This window comes from Neopelma chrysocephalum, unplaced genomic scaffold (genome assembly GCF_003984885.1).
Source record: "Neopelma chrysocephalum unplaced genomic scaffold, ASM398488v2 Primary Assembly neopelma1_96688, whole genome shotgun sequence".
Lineage (NCBI taxonomy): Eukaryota > Metazoa > Chordata > Aves > Passeriformes > Pipridae > Neopelma > Neopelma chrysocephalum.
In genome coordinates, this window is record NW_020925333.1 from 934,833 (window position 1) to 958,209 (window position 23,377).

General features: G+C 44.4%; 1 protein-coding gene across 2 annotated transcripts in view; it reads left to right on the forward strand.

The window, feature by feature from the left end:
* The window catches only part of GDNF (glial cell derived neurotrophic factor), a 21,188-nt gene extending 980 nt beyond the window's left edge, over window positions 1-20,208 (forward strand). Inside the window, exons 2-3 of one of the 2 annotated variants that reach the window (XM_027709158.1) lie at window positions 1,243-1,440; window positions 17,282-20,208. In XM_027709158.1, coding sequence (XP_027564959.1) covers window positions 1,269-1,440; window positions 17,282-17,766 — 657 coding nt within the window. In that variant the 5' untranslated portion in view covers window positions 1,243-1,268 and the 3' untranslated portion in view covers window positions 17,767-20,208. Of the gene's footprint in view, window positions 1-1,238; window positions 1,441-17,281 lie in introns of those variants that run through there. The other variant, XM_027709159.1, reaches the window with a different exon arrangement.
* Window positions 20,209-23,377: the final 3,169 nt, after the last annotated feature.

Genomic DNA, 23,377 nt, shown 5'->3' on the forward strand with positions numbered 1-23,377 from the left:
AAGAGAGAGAGAGGAAGAGAAAGAGAGAGAGAGGAAGAGAAAGAGAGAGAGAGAGGGAGAAAGAGAGAGAGAGGAAGAGAAAGAGAGAGAGGGAGAGAGAGAGAGGAAGAGAGAGAGGAAGAGAAAGAGAGAGAGGAAGAGAAAGAGAGGGAGAGAGAGAGGAAGGGAGAGAGAGAGGAAGGGAGAGAGAGAGGAAGAGAGAGAGGGAGAGAGAGAGGAAGAGAGAGAGAGAGAGGAAGAGAGAGAGAGAGGGAGAGAGAGAAAGAGGGAGAGAGAGGGAGAGAGAGAGAGAGGGAGAGAAGGAGAGAGGAAGAGAAAGAAAGAGAGAGAGAGGGAGAGAAAGAGAGAGGAAGAGAAAGAAAGAGAGAGAGAGGAAGAGAGAGAGAGAGAAAGGAAGAGTGAGAGAGGGAGAGAGAGAGGGAAAGAAAGAGAGAGAGAGAGAAAGAACAAAAGAGGAAGGAGAAAAGGGAATTTAAAAGGAAATCGTGAAGAAAGTGGAAAGGGAAACAGGAAGAAAAGAGGAAGATGATAGGGAAAGGAGAAATAATGGCAAAAAGGAAAAGGATAAGAAAAAAAAGGGGACAAGTGAAGAAGAAAGAAAGGAGAAAAGGAGAGTAAAAAATGAAGAGGAAAGAGCACTGAATAGGGGAAAGGAAAGGGGAAAGAGAAGGGCCGGGAAGAAGAAAGAGGAAAAGAAAGAGAAAAAGGGAAACAAAAAAGGTGAGGAGAGGAGAAGCAGAAGTGAGATAAAGGGAATTGAATATTTGCCTGTAGCACATTAAATGTGCACAGCCCAGCACCCCAGATCAGCCTGGTCCTTCCTGGTCCAGCCCAGGAATAAGTGCCCTGACACCGCCCGAGTGCTGTAAAAGCACAAGGTGACCTGCCTGCCAGCCAGCGCAGGGCTGTGGTCACACTCCTACGTCCCTAGAAACAGACTCCTAGGGGTTGCCTGCCCACATACCCCAATACAGCTCTCTTGGGCATAGAGGGATTGGAGGCTATCCTGCGCCTCCCTTTCCCACACCACTCGCTGGGGAGAGTCCATCACTTGCTATGGGAGGCTGAGCTGGTAACAGGTTGTTTCCCCTGCTCTGTCCCCAGGCCTGACCCATCAGACTGGTGGACCAGTCTGATCTTGGGGTGCAAGATTGCTCAGCTTTGTCTCAGGACTGGCAGGGTGGGGGCAGAACTGGGGGAGCACAGCAGCTGGAAGCTAACCCTGCTTCTCCTTTCTGCCAGGGGCCCGTGTTGGAAGGAGATCTAAGATGAAGTTATGGGATGTTGTGGCTGTCTGCGTGCTGCTGCTCAACACGGTCTCCACCTCGCCCCTGCCCACCGGTAAGACGCCTCCCAAGGGGTCCCCTTCAGTGATAGAGGGACCTGAAGATGATCTCTCCCCCATCAGCCTGCTGCCTTCCTATGCTGTGCCCAGTGACTGTAAGAAACATTCCCCTTTGTAGCAACTGCTGTCTGTCTTGCTAAACCTGCTTCCCTTTGTTCAGGCATCAGAGTGAGGAAAGGTTCCCCACACTTTCTGCCACTGTTTCTCTCCTGTGCAGCGTCACTGGCTTTGGTCTTGGTGCAGCAGCTCCAAACCAAGTCATTCTCCAAAGCTGGAAGTTGGCAATTTCAGTGGCAATGCCCCCCACCCACTCCAGCTCTACCTTCCTGACAGTCTTAAGATCTCTTTGGCTGAAAATCATGGCTAGGTGGGGAAGCTTATTTTATGTAGAGAAGCTGAGAGAAGGATCATACACCTCGCAGCGCAGGCACTGAAACTGTTTCCCCACTGCCTCAGCCTCCTCTCCCTGGTCAGACCTCCCAGTGCTATTATTCACTGCCTGTAGCGGGCGCAAATCCTGCTGGAGGTTGGGCTCCCTGATGGGAGGCACTGTACACATCCTGGAGTGCTGCTGAGCTTCATTAAATCCTCCTTGGATTCTGATCTCGAAATTAGTGTGTCCGCATGGAAATTTACAGAAGAGTAGCTGTGGCAGGGTTAGGAGCTTGATGCAGAGCAATCCACATGAACTAGCTCACAGTAAGACAGTTTACAATCCACATGACAGATAATAATGCCTCGCTAATAATAGGTCTCTTACAATAGCAGGTATAGGATTTTCACAGTGGTATGTGAACATTATGCTAACTCTGACAGCTTTTTAAAGAGAGAGTTAATATGACTCAGTAAGAAGTAGCAAAATACTCACATGAATACTGGAGACATTCACTTAGCAAAGGCATAGACGCAGCTTCGAGGTTGCTTCTTTTGCCCTTGCTCAGCCCTCTCTGTTTAGCCCGTTACAGGATGCAGACAGTATCCAGTAATTGGGATACATTTCCATCTCCTTATCTGGAGGCATCTTCTTTCCCTGCGCCTGCCGCAGCTCCAGCGATGGGCAACCCAGCTCTGTTTTTTTCTGGGAGCAGCCATGCTAACGCAGCATGGAGGCACGGAATCGTGTGTCGTGACTTCACTTCGACCCCTTGCAAACACCTATCTCCTCTTCCACAGACACACATCTATGTCCTTCCCCATTTAGTCTTCTCTCTTTCCTTTTCTTGCTAGTGTTTCCCCCTTGCTGGAATCTTGCCTAGGCTGCCGCCTCTACGTATCGCAGCCTGGGCTCCTGCTGCTCACAGACTGGCAGCCCCTGACATCCTTTCAGCCCCTCCACATGGGGAAGTTGGCCAAAAGTGTTTCCTTCCAGGGCTCCAACTTGCCAGGATCATGGTGCTGTCACACATGGTGATCTTCTTCTCCATAGTGAGCAGTGTGCTGGATAAGTGCTGTCCTACAAAAGGCAGTGATCAGCTTTTCAGGCCAGTGTGCTGTTCCCCTCTGCACAGGCTTGCAGCAGTGCTGGTGGCAAGAAGAGCATTAGGGGGAAAGCAGTATCAGTTAGTTTGTAGCTCTGGCAGAAGCTTCAGAGTGGGAGGGTATTAATGCTCCATTTTTCCAGAGTGATAGTATTAGTACAATGCTTACTTTTATCTTGAAACTATTTTCTGAGTGTATGGTTCCTGGTGAGCTGGTTTCTCTGCAGCAGTTGAAGGGGACAGGCAGCAGTAGAAATCCTGTCTGTTCCTAGCGTCCACAACTTCTTATTGTTGCCGGTTTTGTTTTTTCCTGTGGATTCAGTAAACAAGAAGCAGGAGGAAAGACAATCTGTGTTTTACCGCAGCTATGGTAGTATTGATGTATAGCGTCTTCCAGGTATCTCTGTTTCCTGGGTACAGACATAGGCTTTGCCAAGCAGAGCTGGGTCACAGGTTATTGCCCAGGATAGTAATTTGAAAAAGGGGTGATAGTCTGGTCTCAATCTCTTAACCCTGCAGACCACAAATAGATGGACATGGCTACAAGGGAAAAGGAAGGAGTGCTGTTCTTCACACAGCACTCAGAAATTGAGGAAAACCCAGGGAATTCCTGTGGTCTTTGCATGGCAGCAATTTACGCAGCACCCATGCCCAAAAGTCAGAAATTCTTCTCTCCCCTGTGTTGCCAAGTTGGATGAGTCAAGGGAGACCTGCAAAAAAAGGTGGCTGTAAGAGAGAAGTGATCCACTTTTGATTTAAAAGTGTGTGGTGTCTGGAGAGTGATCTTCAAACAGCCTGCAAGGCTGATCCTACCCAGGCACATTGCTGCCTTCCTGCAGCAGCAGCACTTGTTCAAGTCACCCCCATCAGTGTCTTTGACATATTTGTTTCTCTCCACTTATGATTTGGTGGCATGAGCCCTTCAGCATATGAAGGGCATATAATGATGTACACAAGAGGAGTCAATGTCTACACCATGCAGACTTTCCTCTCCGCTTCGAGGTTTCTCTTACAAGCACCAGGCAATGAACCACAAGCACAGACAGTTGCTTGCAGCACCCCGACTGTCTGCTGGTGAACCTGCCATGTATTGGTATCTCTGTGGATACTGTTGGTCATCTGCTTTGCTGAAGGCTTTTGCAGGAGGCAGCTCACAAAATGGTGGGAGCACCATCATCACCCATGTTGTCTCAATATGCACAGGGCAGTGTGTGGGCACTGAGCAGGACTGGATGCTGCCTGCATTCAAAGAGAGGTGCACTGCTGTTCCCTAAAACTGTCCCTTGTGCAGGATGAGGGGAGCATTTTGTTTCAAGGTGTGCACTTGTCTTATTCCAAAGAGATTGGGTCTCCCACGCACCACTCGAATCAGTAGGATTGTGAGATCAAGTCCCTCTCCAAAGGGCAGGCCAAACAACTTGCTGGAGCACAGATCTGGTTCCCAGGCCCTTGACACCTTTTTGTGTTCTCATTTGATAGGATTGCTTTCTCTGCAAAGTGCTTTGAGGTCACCTGATATTACCCCATCCCTTTCAGATTAGCTTGAAACCTTCCTTCATTCCAGGCTCCAGGCAGGGTCCTAACCTCCTGGGCTGATCAGGTGTAATGTGCCGGCCTTTGCTGTTTAAGGCAGTAATTAGAGATGGCAGAGGACTGCAACTGCAGTGTTCTGCATTTTTAAGTGGACTGGAGGCTGGAGTGGTAGTAGCCTCCATAAATGCAGTGCATTGAAGATTAATCCAGTATTCTTAGGTGTTTTGGCTCCAATGTTCATGGGATAGCTTATTTCTCACAAACCCCAAAAAAGAGTAGCTGTAGAGTTTGTAACTATTTCTTTGTTTCCCTTATGCTACAATCTGCTGGGGGAAGGACACAATTAGCTTAAATACCAACTGCAAACAGAACAAATGTAAACCAAATTATTATAAACTAAATACTAAGTCAGCAGCTTCAGAAGCATGACAGTGCAGAGGGAGCCAAACACTCGTTTGACTTTTACACAGTTCCCAATGAATACATTTTGTAGCTGTTGATGCTGTATGGACATAATCAACACATATGTGAGGACTAGAGTGTCCAAAGATCCACAATGTGATACCTAATCTCTTGATCAAGTGAGCATCTTTACTGAGAGCTAGTGGTAAATATGTAGAATTAAATGGCAAATCTCACCATGGGCTTTTCCCCCTTAAAAGGGAAAAGACTCCTAATAGGAGGGAAAGGTGGGGTTTTTGCATCATAACGTCTAAGTTACTCTAAGGCCACTGAATGGTCATTCGTTGTTGGAGCTCCTTTGGTATATACGTGCTATGATATATGTGTGTTATACCTCTGTTAAAAATTCTTCATGCTCTTGCTAAGGGGTATTTAATGTTAAGTTACTGCACTTAGCTGCAACTTTATCAACTAATATGGAAAGTATCTAGAATAAACAGTAATATTGTAGGGCTCTTTAAGGCAAAAACAAAATTAAATTATGCTTCTGACTGAATGGACTTTCCTTCCCTAAAATATTTATTAGGCCCATTCAGTGTTATGAACTACAACTCTCATGTTTCTGTCCAGGCTTTCCTGCTCAACACACCTATGGTGTGGCATATGTGCTTTAGCCTAAGACACTCAGAAGCTGCAGAGGTAACCTGTCCATGCACGGTAAATCCAATGCATCGGAGAGGTATCAGCCACACCGAGCAGGTGCCACACATGTCATTTGATCTCTCTGTGTCCAGCACAGCTGGTGCATCCAGCATAGGTGATGCATCCAGCCAGTGTCAGGCCGCTGTCCCCAAGCCAGCATATATGTAGTGAAGTTTGTTTGCTTGGGGATGCCCAAGTTATCTTGGCATTTAGAAATCTCAAGCTCTCAAGTTTGTCTGTTCATGGGCAAAATCCTAGGAAAAGAAAGAACAGGATGGATCTGGTTAAATTCAGAGGCATGTAGCCACAGAAACAAATTTCTCTGCAGTCTCAGGTATAAATATTGAATATACTAACATGAAGAGTATTCTGCAGCTTAAGGAGGGAACTATTGAAATGCAAGATAATATGATTTTATTCTCAATTTGAGTTATCCTTTGTTGAAAGTTTTATTTCTTTGATGCTTTTTAAGTTAGGGACCTCAAATTTTAACAGTGAAAGTGTGGATCCTTTTAGACATTATGCAGGTGTTTATTGATAGATAACATACCTGAACATGCTTTTCTTGGTCATCTTTCATAAGCCTCTTTAGTATACTTTGGAAACCCCCATGTTTAGGGTCTGCAGATGAAGAGCTTCAAAAGCTTCCATGAAAGGCTGAAGAACTCAGCTGTGTGAAGTATTCATCACACTATTACTGAATTCGATGGGGGCAGATGGGCTAACAGAAGATACTCAGATTGATAGGTTGTAATGTCTTTGTAAGTTATACTGTTCCTGATTAGGACTGCACAAAGAAATTTTAAAGTTACAGAGGCTTCAAGAAGCCATTTGGGTCATTGAGTCCCACCCCCTACAACCTCAGGTCTTCAGAGGTGGATTTCTAGTGCAAATACCCAGTCTTCATTCTCCACACACACTATCAAGAAACTGCAACATAAAACTTGTAGTATATAAGGCCAAACCCTACCTAACTACATTTCTTGTGGATTCTCATATTTCTGAGGTCATCAGCTAATGACAAGAAATAAAGAACGAATACAAAATACTGCAGCAGAGCCATGTTCAGGATCATCAGGCATCTAAATAGGCCACTGACACATTAGTGCTGGTAGAGTGGTTGACACTGCAAAGCTGTCATTTTTACAAAACCAGCTGTAGTTTCTGATCAAGTAGTATGGTAAAGTGAACCAAAGGAATGATTTCAGTGGTTCTTGGAAATTGAGCCCTGATTACAAAGAGAAGAAAGAGAAAAGATCAAAAAGATTTATTTGAGATAGGTACAAATAAAACATTAAGGTACAAAATATATATTAGAATTATTTTTTTTTTAAGATCAAGAACATAAAATTAATTTTGTGAGGCATTTCACGTATCAACATTCTTTTTAAGGAATAAAGCCACTTGTATGAACTAGCAGGCCAGGCTGTATGTATTGGTACAGCACTTAAACTGAAACCTGCAGGTACATTTCTTAGAAGTCTTTGGGACTTATACAAATGTTTCAAAGATTACTGAATAGGAATAGTCTTGAAAAGGAGCAAACACTGAAATCCATGTATTTGTTTTCCTGCTGGGATGGGCAGTGTTACAGCAGTATGCCAAAACTTCTCAGGTGGCATGTTCTCATGTATTTAGAGGCAAGCTGCTCATATCCCCTCTAACTAACAAGCTATGTACAAACACCTGAACTATCTCTGCTCCCATCCCAATCATATAGAAGATTTCTTTGGCAAAATCAGCCATTTCTCAGGAAATTTCTGACAGGGAGGGAGTATCCAGTGGAGCAGCTAGGAAGGAGCTTGCTCTTCTGAGCACTCTCCAGCGCTGCCTGGCAGGTCGTGGTCCACACTTCACAATACGAGACCTTCTGCAGCAAAGTACAGAGCACCTGCCCTAGAGCCAGGGACTGATTATTATAAAAATAACAACAGCATTTTCCAATCTGCAGTATCAAAACTTCTCTGTTGTTCCTTTTATAAAGACATGGAAATGCAGGTAGGGAAAGGAAACGATGGAAGAACATGTCATTTATAGATCAGATCAAATCTGATACAGTGCAGATTGTCACAAGAGAAGCATCAGCCATGGTTTTGCCTGGACAGCTCTGCTTTACTGCCCCAGGGAAGAGACTGGAATAGGGTCTCTTCAGGGTCCCTTTCTCCTGCTTTGCTACCTGTGCTTATTCTTTGGGAACACCCCTAAAACCCAATGAGAGATGCTTTGTAAGAGCACAGGCAGCCCAGTAAGAGCTGCTATTACTGATTTAGGCATGCTCTTTCCATTTAGTGAACTGGCACTACAGAGGGGCTGGTTTACTGATGTGGGGTCTTACTGATGTCGTGTGAGGGCTGGGCTGGATCATTTCTGCACCAGGGATGCTGAAGATAATTTCTTTTTACTACCGTCAGTATTTTTTCCACTAAAACCTTTGTGCCATGCTTGTTAGCTGGCTGCGTGTGTTCTTGCTAACAGAGGTCACAGGTTTTTGGGTCCTGCTCATACATACTCATTTGAGGCCCTTGCAGGGTTTGAGGCTCTTGCTTAATGAAATATTAAGTGTAAACTCATGTTTTACTGGGAAGCTGGATATTTACTCAGCATAGTATGGATTTGGAGGGATACAAGGGACAATTACAACAGGTATGTGCCTTGCCAATGTTTGACTCCTGGTCAATAAGTGGCTTCAGTCAGGGCACTGCTAGTTTTTCTTTTTCCCCCTTATGCTGTAACTTCTGATACAGAGATACTTGTGGGTGCTCATGTACCCACACCACCCGATTTGATAAGGCCCTAGTGCAGACAGGCTCCTGACAGCGCCTGCAGGAGCTGCCACAAAACCTCAGGAGCGACTGCTGAAAAGCCATCTGCTCTGTGGTGCCTCAGAGCTGGTGTTTCAAAGCTCTGTGTCAGGGGTAAGACCACGTCCTTCTGTTGTTCCTCTGCTGCTTGACTGCCCGGTGAAACACTCCTTTGCTCACCCCAGAGAGGCCAGAGGAGGGGGTGGACGGAGGAGTGTAGCCCACCAGTGAGCAGGATCCTGTGAGCAACCCATCTGGACTGAGTGAAGAACAAGGAACTCTCATGGACAGGTCAGCTTGCAAGGCAACTTCCTCTGCTTCACACAGTTATCTGACCTTGCTGTTTCCCCCTGCTCTCATGGACTTCCCACAGCTGTCAGCAATTGTGATGGTCCTGTTGTTCCCCTCTTTCTTCTCTTGGTGGAAACCAGCATTGCTACCTGCAAGAAAGCAGGCAAAGAACAGGAGGGGAGGCACTGCCAAGCATGGCAGTGTGACAATGCAAAGGACTCTGTGGATTTGTCATTATGACCAACACTTGGGAAGCAGCAGGGTTAACTAGTGAGCTGCTAACACAAAACTTGACTGCTCCATCAGAGGCAAGCACATCAGAAAGGTCAATTCTACCAGTGCTGCCTCATTGTACCTGAGTGGCGTGAGTGTCCCTGGAGTCATCCACCAGGTTACTTAGCACTCTGCCTTGATGAGAGACAAGTGACACCAGTGAGAGGCTCCATTTCTGAGGGCTCTCTGAGTCTGAGAAGAGAACGCAGCACAGGAGCTGTGTGGGCTGGGAGTGAGGTAGCGATACAGAGCTGTATTAAACATTTAAAGATGAGCTGACCCTGCTGCGTTTGATGCTTTGTTTCCTAATGGATACAACCACCTGGTTTCCATTTCACTTTTAGCCCCATGGACTTTCATGCAAGGCATGAAAGCAGTCATGCCTCAGAGGTAGTATTTTAATTTAATTGTTTACATACTGAAAGTCTTTCAGTATAACTATTTTCAACACCTGCCTTTCCTTTCATGCCTGCATATAATAGGCTTTGGATTTTTTATGAAAAATATTTAATTTTCATTAAAATAAATGGTTTATCCCCACCACATTTGGTGTTTTTTTACTTTGCAGAGCAGAATGATCATCACATTAGTAATTTTAACCTGGCTAAGGTTGCACTTCTGCAAACAGGTTACTGCAAATCTCTCCTAAAGTACGTCCTAGTGGTGTGAGATAGAGAGATTCTGTGTTCAGACAGGCCATGTCCACTATAGTAAGTACCTGAAAACAGTACTAGAAAGCAAGCTAAATACAAAAATAATTATTGAAGAAATGGTATACCAAAGTAGTCTTCATAAGCAACAAAAAAATGAGAATTATTCACTGCACTGACTGTTGGAGACACACTAGTTGACTATTTCCCAGTAGCAAATGGCCTAAGAGGAAATGTCTTTGTGAATGTAACATTGGAGGAAACTTAAAAAATAACCAGGAAAGAAAGGAATTAACGAAAGTCCTAGATTAAAGTACTAGAACTGCTTTTGAAAAAGGGCCATTTGATCCTCATGCAGATCTGGATCTGAATTTTCTAAATATTGCTTACCATTGTAATGAGCTGGATTAAACCCCTGGAACTTTGAAACAGTACTTTAGAGTCTGAATGCTGTTGTTTGAACTTCTCTAATTGAAAGACTGTGCTTTAGTTAAATATCCTGGTAATTTAATTAAATGTTTAGTCTGATGTTTTGATGTGGTAGCTATACACTGCCATAAATGCATGCATGCGGAAAAATTTTATCATGTTTGTATACCTTTTTGACTTCTATTACACCACTATAACTCAGGAGATGCAAAGTGCAAAATGATGTGGCATTGATGTGATTATATTTTCCTGAGATCAGTATGGAAAGCTGTTCTATAAAGCATAGTTTTAAATAACTTAAAATGAGATTATGAGAGTTGAAATTAATTAAAATTGAAAGAGAGTTTTATGAGATTAAAAACAAAAAAAAAAGGAAAATCCACCTATATAAATAATTATTTTGCAACTTATTGGATTTAAGCTTTTCTTGACCATAAGAGACAGCGTGGTCAGAAGAGACTGTAGTTAGTCTTTTAAATCCATAACCAGACACCAAAATGAGTAACTGGATTCTTTTTCTCAGAAACTGAAGATCCATCTGTTCCCACTGAAATCAATTTGTGGTCAAGTACAAGCAGAGGGTTTCTTGCTCTACCATGCTGGGTTATGCCACTGTGTGTGGGGGACTATTTGGCTTGATAGTGAAATCAAAGGAATAGTTGTACAAGATGTAATTGTAATTGATCGCATTTAAACAGACAGAAATAAATTTTCCATTTGTACTTAATGGAGATTGTTTTTTCAAGAATGGGATGAGTTTGGTTTGGATATTCATTTCAACCTGTTTTATGTAGAAGTCTATCAGAGCACTGTATAATTTAGTCTTCTAAAAAGCCCAGGGATCAGATCCCAGTCCTGCTGTCACATGATGTCTTTAATTAACTGGAAATGCAAAGGCAGGCTCTGGGGGGTTGCAGCGGGGAAGATGCCCAGAGGAAGTCACATTTCCCTGCATGCCCAAAGCAGAACTCTGGGGTGGCTTTCTGCAGGGGCTGGTGGGGAGTGCCATGGCTGTTTGGCTGCAGGATCCTGCACTCATGCATGCTGCCAGCTCTTCCTGTGCCCAGGGAACAGTGACTGTGTTGGGGATGGGCAGATCAAAACTTCAGGTTCCAGAGAGCATCAGTGAGGTGAGAATTTTGGTTTGTATTACAGAGGGATGTTCCTAACCTGGGAGACTGAGTCAAAGCTATGATCTGACTGTGCCCTAAATGTTCAGAAAGCAAGCAAACAGCTTGCAAGCAGCAAGGAAAAGATGCACATATTCTTGTGTTGGTTGTTTTTAGTTTCTTTTTTTATTGTTTTTAAATTAGTATTTTAAATGAGCCTTATTTCTTCTCTTTTTGACTCCTGATATTCTCGACATCTGGTGCTCACCAGCTCTGTCTCCAGCCTGATCACTCTGCTGGATTTCCATGTGTCTTGTGACTTTTCATTCTTTTCTTCTTTGCTGTTTTATTAATTTTTCTGGTCATGGGAAACCCCTCACAGATCAAGAGTCCCGGTTCAGCTTGACATGGGAGACAGAGAAGGTGCCCAGAGGCAGACTGGCACATGAACTGCCATCAATACCCACCACTCTTGATTCTCTGGCCCTAGAAAACAGACTCATGCTCTGGTTGCAACCAGAAGAAAAGGCTCTGTCTTCTCCTGCCTGGGTGGTCAGGTCCTTGGCACAGCACTGAAAGAGGGAGCATGGAAACAAGGTGCAGGAGAGTGACCTGAATGGAGCAGGACAGACAGGGTGGCTGCAGTTCCCACAAGAACTGCTACCTACCCCAGGATCCTACCAGAGGCTTGCTAGCAAAAACATCTGCACATGTCCACACACCGACTGCCTCCAAGGGACTTCCCTAGGCAGCCGGACGGTCAGGAAACAGCTCTCAGAATCGTGACATAAAACCCAAATGAAACCTCATTACTTTGTTCCAGTTTTGTGAGTGATCATGGCACCATAGTTTGAGTGGGGAGCTCAGCCTGTCACACTGCCCCAGTGGGGTCTGTGAGTCGTTCTCCCACACAGTGAACAAGACACAGAGAGGCCATGTGTTCCCTGAGACAGGATTTCACATTTCCAGGACATACATTCCTTTCCTTTGGGAAACACCTGCCTTGAGGTGCATCATATGTATGAGACAACTTTTGCAAACTTATATTTAGCACATGCTGCTCTGGGCTATCCTATCTTGTCCCATCCCATCTGATCCTGTACTGCCCCCTCCCATCCTGTCCTGTCATAGGTGACTTTTAATTTTTAAATTCTAATTCCTTCACACCCTGGAGCCTGGGACCAGGGACTACTGCTCAGAGATCTTTACTGCACTTATTCCATAATATCTAAGCATTTTCTTCTGGCACGTTGCACAACGTGACAGGCATCTGTCACGTGTTTGTTCTCTCAGCTTTTCCACCAGAAGGCAAGTGTTGTCAGTAAACCAGTTTGTTTTGAAAAAATGTGTGTGTATAATTAGGTGTATTTGTGTGTGTGTGTGTATGTGTAAATGCAACGCACATACACACACATGCAAACTGTGTATCTGCTTCTCCTAGGGGTGTGAAATCCCCACAGAAAGCTCTGTCTGCTGTATAGTCAAGTCAGCGCAGTCCATGCGGTATGAGAGAAGCAAAGCTGTTGTGCGATTATAAACATTTTCTAAACAATATTGGAGACAGAGCAGTAACAAAGTATTCCTCAATGGAGTGGCTTTATTCAGGTTATGATGCCAAGGCAGCCTTACGAGTGCAGTGATGTTCCCTGGCCATGGAATTTGTCTCAGCACCCCCATTGCTCCCAGCAGCACTTACCACAGTGGAGAGACCAAACAAGTGCTCAGCATGTGGTGTCTGTGGTGCTGAGAGGCCTCAGCATCCCTGGAGCACATCTAGCAAGTGCCCATCAGCATGAGGAGGTCCTGCTGCCAACCTTCTCCACCTTCCCTTCTGTCCATTAGCCTTTTGTACTTTTTAGTCCTTGGTCAATGGTTATTGCTTATTCATGTGTGACGTCTGGTGGTAGCTTCCTTAGCACTTACCTCTAGTGCCTTGTTTCAACTCATCACACCTGGTGTCAGTGCTGGTGTTTCCACTTGATTGCTTCAGGTCCTATTTCAGCAGGTTTTTGCAGCATTTTAGAAGGTTCTAAGGCTTCACAATCATAGTTATTGGACAGCTGACTATCCCTATTGAGTCATGACTGGCACCTAGGCATAGGACTAAGGCAAGTTTCCCTTTACTCCTGGTTGTCAAAGTTTCCTCCAGACCCCTATGACCCTCTTCTAGAGAGTAGTCACACTGATTACTCTGATCCACTAAGCAGCAGAAAATCAGTTGATTGCAGGGGTTGGAGGTGTTCCTAAGACAGTACTAAATTATGGAAGCAAGTTTGGGGTACCTTGTCAGTGCAGTGTAAAGCTGCCAAAGGAGCATCACTGCGCTGTTCAGGACTAGTTTGGGGCTCCACAGGCAGAGGGGGTTGTTGCTTACAGAAACCTGCAAAATCTCACTGAGTAGACCAGTAATGCAGCTACCATTGTGTTGATGTGGTGTATCCATATAACCTGTAACAGCACGTGTTGTAGGTGGGCAGACACTGACGAGCTCATTGTTCCCACCAGTTTCCTATTATCACCCTTATATCACCTTTTTCACCCTACTCTCATGCCTTTTGTCTCCTCTGGTGATGTAATCTCCAAATACTGGGGATCACCTCAGGAGTCCTATTGATAGATTTGAATATCTATAGGGGATAATTTCCAATTCCCTGGGCTAAAAGGAAAGTCCACCCTGGAGACAGAAAATTTGAATTCATCTTACTCATAGTACTGGCATTCTTCCCAGTGAGTTTCCCAGGTATCTCCTGGCGTTGCAACAAGGGATGAGCTGAGCAGGGATACCCAGCTCCATTAGACACAGCTTGGAATGCTTCTTGCATGGTTTGTGTTAGAGCCTCATTGAGATTAGCAGGATAAGTCATGCCGCCAATGACCCCGTTTTCTGGGTGCGTCTAGCCCATGCGTGTAGGAAGGGTTTTTCTAGCTGGATACACTGTTGGATTGCTTACTTGATCTACTTTTTGCCTTACTGCTCCCACCTTCTGCAATGTTGACACCCCATGCCTGCATTAGCAGCATTGCATGGGGTTCTTCTGTGGTGTGATTCCTCCACCTGAAATATCACATCACTCACCGCAAAAAATGCTCTCCCTTGGTAGCATTAAATCCCTTGGTGCAGCTGGGCAGTGATCACCAGGATAGATGTCAGGGCTTTTAGCAGGGACACAGTCTACCACATGGGCTTTTCCTCCTCTTATCTACTACACTCCAGTGTATACTTGGATTGGTTTGGGCAGGACAGTGCTTGAACCCTATAGCTGTCAGATTAGTATTTAGCCCTGGTGGCCTAGTGGTTAGCATGCAGGACTCTCACTGCTGCGACTCAGGTTCGAATCCCAAGTCCCCCGGGCAGATGGTAGCTCGTTAGCCCTGTGAGGCCATCCATCTATGAGAAGGTCACTCTAAACAAACCTACGTCCTGAGGACCTCACTGCCATTGTCCAAGCTTGCTTGGCCCCGGCAGATGAACCCTAGGATTAAAGGGTGGGCTCAGTTCAGCGCAGGCTGTGTCTCACCTAAAAAATCCATTGCGCAGGCTGGAAAGGTAAAACACCTTTCCCCAAATCTAGTATTTAGCCAAAGTAGACTCCTGCATGTAGCACTCTCACAGGGGTAGGTGGTATTTTTGCATCTGAATTGCAAGCAGTTTAAAGGAGATATGCCTAGTTGGATTGTTGTCTCTTCAGGGAATCCACAGTTTTGTTTCTCCCTTCTTAGGTGAGGGACACTTACTCCCCTCACTGCACTGGCAGTGTACCAAGCTTGAGATAAGTATGAGGCTGAAGGCTGCAAAAAAGAACCTCCACATATAGGTTGTTTTTCCCTGTGACAGTCTCCTGTCCCCTTCCTGATAGTTGACCATTGCATGAATTTCATTCATATGCTTCCCTGACTGTTGTGTTTCACTCTCCATAGCCAAGGTGTCATTGTGTCCTACTGCTGCTACAAGGGTTGCGCTGGGAACGAGTGACAGAGGTGTGCACTGGGGGAGTGTCCCAGTGGTGTCAGAGGGGAAAATTGAAGGTGAGAGTGGAGAATGGCACAGCTAAAGCCATTTCCTCAGGGTTACATCCTTCCCTTATTGGGTTATGAACTAAGAAACCTAGTTTCTGGATAAGAAATCTAGAAACTACTCAGTCCCAGAGCAACAAGTGCCTTCTGCCAACTCCTCTCCGTCTGTATCTGTGCTAGGGCCAAACTTGTACTTCAGCAATGAGGGTTAGGTCAGCTCCATGTCGGTCATCTCTTTTGATTGAGTCTAGCAAGAGGCCTTCCCCTCCTTCTAGCTTTCATATCACCTTGATATGGATCTTGCTCAGCAGGGCAATATTCATACAGTGTAGGCAGACCAGCCTGTTCTGCTACAGAGCTGGGTGGTGCATCCAATGGACACATCCATCCAAGCAACCTTCCCCAGTAGGTATGGCTCACAGTGGATATTTTGGTCCCTGCTATAGAAACAATGACAGAGGAGTGCAAGAGGGTTGCACTTACCACTGGTGCCACAGGAATATGGGGCTGAGTGCAGGGCCCTGCCTTGTTCAGGTTTCACATAGTTGTATAGATAGCAGCCATCCCTCTTTCATGTCTTTGGACAGCCACTGATCTGTGAGATTCGTGTCTTTAGCATGGATATCTGTAAAAAAAGTATAATTCACTTTTTCCAGTTCCAAACTCTATAGTTTATAGCATCCCACTTCCCTTGTGTCACCCTCATTATGTGAAGTTGCAAGATTTCCAGTTTTCATTACTCTTTCACCATTCTAAACTATTTTGCTGGATCCACCCATGAAAAACTGTATACTTTTGATTCATCAGTGTTTTGCCTTAGTGGGAGGCCTCTAGGGTGCAGCTGCTTCAGGTAGTGGTCCATGTTCCTCCTTGCATGCAGATGCACTCTGTTTCAGCAGGTTTTTGCACTAACTGAGTTAAGATCCTGCTGCCTCTGTATTTGGTGCTTCTGCTGACAAGATGAAGGTGCACCTTTGCTAGACAATGGGAGGCAGCCTCCTGTCTCCTGCTAACAGAGTCCATGCCACCACGTGTGAGCTGGGTACATGTGTTGCCTGGTCACCCATCAGGGCTCTTGTTTTACGGTGCTCATTAGGGAAATGTGCTGCTGAGCCTTTGCCTAAGGAGCTGTTCCTACCTCAGTAGGAACCACCACTGGGTGGGAGCCTTCATGGCTTAGTGAAGGTACCAGGCCATGGCCAGGTGCACTGCATTGGATATTGCCTCTCTCCATGTTTGCAGTTCCTGCAATATTTGTATGAGTCCTAGAGATGGACTTCCTTTGTGTGCAGGGCCAGGGTGATACTGGTCTTTTATGTGTTGGGTTATTAGGAGTTAAAGACAAAAACAAGCTTTCTCTTAGGTCTTACTGCAAAGGAAGCAAGTCCTCAAGTCTTAATTTTCAGCACAGTGAATGAGAAAAAAATCCTCCTTAAAGAGGTTCATTCTGCTAGTATCAAAACATTTCATTGACTTCATCATAGAAGTCATAGAATATCTATCAGGTGAAAAATTAAATAAATTAAGAAACAATTTTTCATAGAAAGAAAATGTATTAAATAACATTTACCTTGAAAATTAATATTAGACTTCTATTCTGACCTATTTCTACTCAGCCTAATCAGCATCTTGTGATACAAAATACTTACATGAGACATTTTTCAAAAGCTCTGAAAATAATTATCCCCCAGTAGCAGTAAAAAGCCAGGCATTCAGCCAGGAATAATATCTCAGCCTCGTACCCCAGGAAATTCCTCCTTCTGTCATGTCAACCTTATTGAAGGGTGGCTTTGGCAATACTAACTGCTGCTGCTGTGAAAAGACAACAATTAACAATTATAATCACAAAATTGCTTTAAAGAAACCTCTTCCTTTTCATGCTTTGCTGGGAAGAGTCTGTGTCACCTCTCTACCGTGGTTTCATCTACCTATTAACTAATATTCGTATCATTACATGCTTTTCCTTCCCTCAATTTCAAGAGGGCTCATTCAACATTGGAAGATGTGCTGAAGTGCTACCAAGCAACAGCAGACACCTGCAGACATACAAACATACCTCACTTATTTTTCCCCAAATGAGTTTCCATAATGATCTAAACCATCCCAAACTCTCCCTGCTGCCTGAGGGTCCTGGGCATGTGCTCTGAAGTAATGGACAGAAAAGCTTGCCTATATGTAGTATTTTTGAGCCATGAATAGACAAACTTTATAACAATTGATGTGTGACAAAGTCTTTTCTCTCTTTCCCAAACAGCTAATATGCCAGAGGATTATCCAGATCAGTTTGATGAAGTAGTGGACTTTATTCAAGCCACTATTAAAAGACTGAGGAGGTCACCAGATAAACAGACTCCAATTTTTTCTAGGCGGGAGAGAAACCGTCAAAACGCAGCGACAAACATAGAGAATTCCAGCAAGAAAGGAAGGAGGAATCAAAAGGGCAAAAATCGAGGATGTGTCTTAACAGAAATACATTTAAACGTGACTGACTTGGATTTGGGATATGAAACCAAAGAAGAGCTAATTTTCCGGTATTGCAGTGGATCTTGTGACGCAGCTGAGACCACCTATGACAAAATTTTAAAAAACTTAACCAAAAAGAAAAAACTGGTCACTGACAAAGTGAGGCAAGCTTGTTGCAGACCCACAGCCTTTGATGATGACCTGTCCTTTTTGGATGATAACCTGGTTTACCACATACTGAAAAAACATTCCGCGAAAAGGTGTGGATGCGTCTGACAGCTGCTTGCCAGAGGCGGCACCAGTTTTCCATTCCTACTACGCTGCAAAGAGAGGGACCAAGGTTCCCAGGGAAGTGTCTACTCAGAGTGGAGAAAAAAGGACCAAGAACACAGAATGAGGAGCCATGAGAGCCTGGGAACGGGGGGACACGAAGCAGAGTAGAAGGATGGAGACTTTTGATATCCTATGGGGATTTAGATAAAAGCTCAGGTGGAGATGCCGATGGATGGATGGTGTGCACGCTACCTTTCCTGTTTGACTCAGTCCACCATCAGTGAGACTCAATCCATGAGGAACGTGCTTAAAAACACAACCCTGCCATACCACGCTGTGTTGTAGTTATGCCATGATATACCAGTTATACCAAGAAGCTTAGCTAAGAAGTAGGTTAGGAGTACCTTACTAATCCCCTGTGCCCTCAGCTCTACTGAAAGACACATTGTGCTACTGCTCATTGTAGGGCAGCTCCTGAGCACTTAGGACAACTCCTAAGCTGTAATAAGATTAACCTTGTAAGTAAGATGATATTGGGCAAATATCAGAAAGACCAAGCTCAAGTTTTCACAAAGCAAAACAGTTCTGCTTAGTGGCTAAGTTTGGTTATTTCCATCTCGTGTTTCTTCAGAATGAGTGCAGGATTTCATTTTTCTGCTACCTATGAAAACAAGTTGAGTTTTTAAGCACTTCTTCCTAGTATAGTAAGAGAAATAACAAGCCCAGCCTACACAAAATGCGTTTCTTTAGGTTTACAAAGGACTAAAGTCACTTGCGTAACTACATTTCTATTTGGTCATTGTGAGTGAGCAGAGACTACTTGATGCAATGCATCCCTTCAGAGGCATAAATATACAGAAGATATTTATTGCGATTAAGTTATTGTTATTTATTACAGTTCAGTAATGAGTCTCCTTATTTATTAAAGTGTCTTTCAAAGGTGCCAAAGTAGATGGCACTTGGGGATATAGAGAGACAATGACGTTGGGAACAACGGTCCATGCTTTTGATTGAAAGTGTTAACTTGAATGCAAAAAATCACTTACTTTACCTTTTTTTTTTCTTTAAACAAAATCTTGATTATGTTCACAAAAGGTAGTGCCAAAGCCTGCAACCCTTCTTCCTGTTCACTAATCCTTTAGCAAATTTCTGCAGTCAAACGTGCAGGAGCAGCAATGGCTCTGGACGAGTGAGGGTCGCAGGACTTGGCTCGACATTAGCAATTTGTTAGAAAAACTAATTTTAGTCATATTTTAAATGTAGCCACATTTTTTTCTCACACTTTATGCCAACTGACCTCGTATAACTATTGACAAATGGAAAATAATCACATTTAGCCTTATAATTTCTTGTTATAGTTATTTAAGCTTTTCCTTCCATGTTTCCATATAGAAGAGGTTAAGTTCCTCTTACTAGTTAGCCCTGGATTTAATATAGTCTGCAAGTAAACAGTTGTGTTAAATAACCAGAGTGTTTTGTATAATTTGCTGAAACATTACAGGATCGTACCCATGCAGCAGAACAGTCCGAGTTTCCTTAGGACGAGGGAGGTGGTGCAGCAAAGGTGTTCACACGTGACCGCTAATGCAAGCTCTCGTTCTGGATACATTTTTTGCAAAGGAGCAGGAGTACAGGTCACTAGACATACCTGACAACCGGTGAAGCATCAACTCCCACAAAAACAACATGAAAAAAAAAAATTCCTACTGAAAAACATGGTCCAACCTTTTATCTCATGCATTGCAATGGCTCTCCATACTCATTTTGCCCCGGGCCCCTTGGGGCACCACTGAGGAAGGGTCTAGAGGTCAAAAAAGTCCAGAACAGGCATAGAAAGATGTACCACGTGTATGGCATGTAATTCATCCCTGACTTCCGCTGCTTTCCTGGGCGGATGGAGGCTGGCCCCAGAGAACCACCCTCAGGGTCTGTTCTCACACTGCCAGGGAGACACCTTACCCTCCACGCTGCTCAGGAGTGGTGACACCACCAGCACTGGCATGATGTGGGTACTAAAAGCCTGCCAAGCTGAGGGTCAGCTGCACTGCTGTGCAGCTGACGAGTGACAGCGCTCAGAGGTGTGCTTTCCCTGGCCCCAGTTGCTGAAAACAAAACTTGCCCCAAAGCATTTTCTGTGCAGCTTGAAGAGGCTGCAACCAAAGCAAATCTCTATGTTCAAAATACAAAAGGGTAAAGTTTGTGATTTTTTTTTAAATTTTTTTAGGGTATTTTTTTTCTTTTTTTTTTAGGTTGTTGGTTTTTTGGTTTTTTTTTAGTTTTCAGACCTTACTGAAGACAGGAGTGTGCTTCTCTGGATTTTTTTACTTCACCTGCAATTATATGTCTCAGTCATTTGTGTTAATCAACCAAAGTTCTCTACAGACTTTATTTTTGTACAATATTCATTTTATAACTTTTTACAAAATAAAACTCATTTCTATTGTTGCCTGATTGTTGCTTGTGCTTCCCCATTGTACCACTTCCAAGTTACAGCGTTGCCCAGTTCCCAACCTGCACTAGGTGATGCTGAGAAGCCAGCAAGTCCTCTGCAAAGTGGAGCTTTCTTATCTCGCCAACATGTTTAGTGTGGATCAGAGGTGTCCGTAGCTTCTTAGCAGAACATAATGTTGTTGGATGACTGCAATAACTGACTTGAAAATGCACAGTAAGCAGTGACAGTAATCCACCCAGTGGCAGGCTTGAAGGCTGGGATTACTCAAGCTTTCCCTTGCCCACGTGAGGCTGCAGTGTCTTCGTGGTGGCCTTGGCTATGCATGGTCACTATTCCTGCACTTGGAGAAAATTTGCATTTTGCATTGCTAATCCAGGCGTTACATCAGTTGGACTAAATTCCATCCACTTTGGCAGTTCTTTTTCCTTCATCTTTAAACAGGAAAATAAAACTTGAGGAATTTTCTTTTCCACCATCATCACGGAAAAGATGAGGACACGTTTTATGGCTGTGGCCAGCAACATTTTCTCAACTGTTTTGTGTTAAGTGCTGCAATTCCTGTCACATAAGAGCCCATAAACGCACGCAGACTTACAGGGTTCAACGCCGGACTCTGTACTCCTCAGACTGCTACAGAGAGGAAGAGGGAGCATCTGAGCAGCGAGCCAGAGAGCAGGAGATCAAACACTCTTAATGGGCAGCATATGGATGCCTTGGTTTCATTTATGCTGACGGGGGCCATGCACGCAGCTCTATCCCAGCTGCTGGAGTGCAAAGCAAAGCTCGCAAGCCCTGCCTTTGAAGCACATGGTACTGAAGGCATTCCTCCTCACATGCCACCACCTCCACCCCTTGTAGCAGAAGCCCATCAGTCTATCCACGATGAGCAAAAGCTGCACACATTAAGTGTTTGGCGTGGGAATGAATTGCAACTTCACATTCAGAGGAGATGGTGTACTTTCCCAAGAGTTCGAGGGAGTGTCTTCGTAAAACACAGCTGTGAGGTGCTCTGAAGTTTAATCTCCAGACTTACAGCCCAGACCTTCTGTCTGCTCTTGCATGGACACAGAAGCACGAAGCCAATGCAGAAGTCTTGCTTGGCCTTGTCAGGGGCTTTGAGTGGGTCACGTAACAGGTGGCAGGAGTGGTATTGCTTGCATGGAGCTGTTTCACCCTCCTTCCCCAACCTTCCTGGTGAGGATAATATTGGAGAGAACAGATGGGGCTTTGCTATTGCAACTCCAGGCTCACCACTCCTGGGCCGGTACTTTCAAGCTCCTTTTCTGGTTAAAGTGAGGCTTGTGGTATTTTCCTGGCACCTTGCATGCATTAAAGCAGCTTGAAACCTTCAGCTGGCAGATTGTGTAAAAGATTCCAAAAAGGACTTAAACTTTCATTTGTTATTAGGTAGTGCCAGCACTGGGAGACATTATGTTGCTGCTTGAGTAGCAAAGACAGCACTACCCTGGGTTCCTTCTGGATGGATAAGACATGTCCCAAACTAGATAGATTTTTTACAAGAGAGAGGATGATCCAAACACCATAATTATTTACACTTACTCAGCACAATCAGGAGGACATTAGAAGTTTTATTACTTGACATCTTGATAAGGCTTTTTTATTTCTTTTATAATTTTGTGTTGGATTTTGTTGGATCAGTTCGCATTGTGCTGCCAGACAAGAATGGTTGGCTAGAGACTTGGGACAAATTATGAGCGTCTAAGGAAAAAGCAGGTATTTTAAAAGGAGGGCATATTTAGTGATGCAGCTTGGAAGTCTGATCCTCAGTGAGTACCCTTCGGCAGAAGGGATTGCATTTCCACAGGCAGTGTCACCTACGGACAGGGCATCGAGAGAGAAACTGTGATAACAGCAGGTCCTTCTGCCATCTCTCCACGCTCTCCATCCCACAGCGGTCTGGTGCTGCTTGTCTCACTACAAACAGGATGAAATGGGCAAAACTGAGTTCAATTTTAGGTTTTTTCACCACTTCCCGCAAAAGGGGAGAAAGGACAAAAGCAGCCAGTGCCTCTGTCTGTAGCAGCACAGGAGGAAACCAGAAGCAACCTCGATCCTTGCAGTCTGGATAGCTAAACAAAAATACAGAGGAAAATATCAGGATGAAGAAAACAAATGGAGCTGACATATTGTATAAATAGGTCTTCAAATGTCATGCATGGCTGGAACAAAGATGTTTTGTTCCAAAGCAAGAGACAGCTTGAAATGTCTCAGTAATACACATTGAGAAGTTTGCTTATTTGGAACAGAGCTCTTTTAATGAAAAGGTTAATTGTGTTGCAATGGAAAAGAAAAAAGGCATAGCAGAGGCCAGGCCTGCACTCCTCACCCTAACAAAATTTCCCACTGGCTCAAAGTGAAGATTTTCTATCACAAACATCACAGACCTGAACTACTAACATTCCAATAAATTATACAGTAGATATATTCACGGGTCAATAAGAATGACTAAATAAACCGTATATTCCAGCAGCACTAATCCCACTGGCTTTTAGGCAAGTTGCAGCAGCATCCAGTGAGAGAAACATGGTGCTCAGCTCAGCCTGAAGCAGGGAAGTTTCTTTGAGCAGGCACCGGTCACAGGTACTCAGGGTCAGCACCGAGACATCTTCACTTGCCATTGGCTTTTTCATTTTGAAACTGCAGCATTTTATTCACTTTTCCCCAAATGGTTCACTCACAAGTGAAGTGAAGAAATGGCAAATAACACAATGGGCTTTTGAAGGCTGCAAAGGGCTGCTGTAATTACCCACAGGGCTGATGCTTTGTCTGCAACTTCTCCAGCTTTTTGACAGCAATCTGAGCCCTTCCACATGTGGAAGCTTTCTCCTGTGCCCCAAACCCTTGGTTTCCTGTCTGCTGGCACACTGGATGAGGAAAGCTCTCTTCTCTGTCACCCCAGGGAAGGTACAAGCATCAGTCCCTAGTCCAGAGTTGTACACCTTATCCCCAAGTGGTCCTGGCAGGTCTAAAGCCACCCACATCCTCACCAGTATTACTCCATTGACTGTTGTGGAGTTACTCCAGGTTCATAGGCATGTAAATAAGTATATGGAACCTGTTTACTTTCCTAGCAATATTCACATACAATTAGAAAGACTGAATCCTTGTACAATCCCCCTACACTTCCTATTTCTGTTTCAT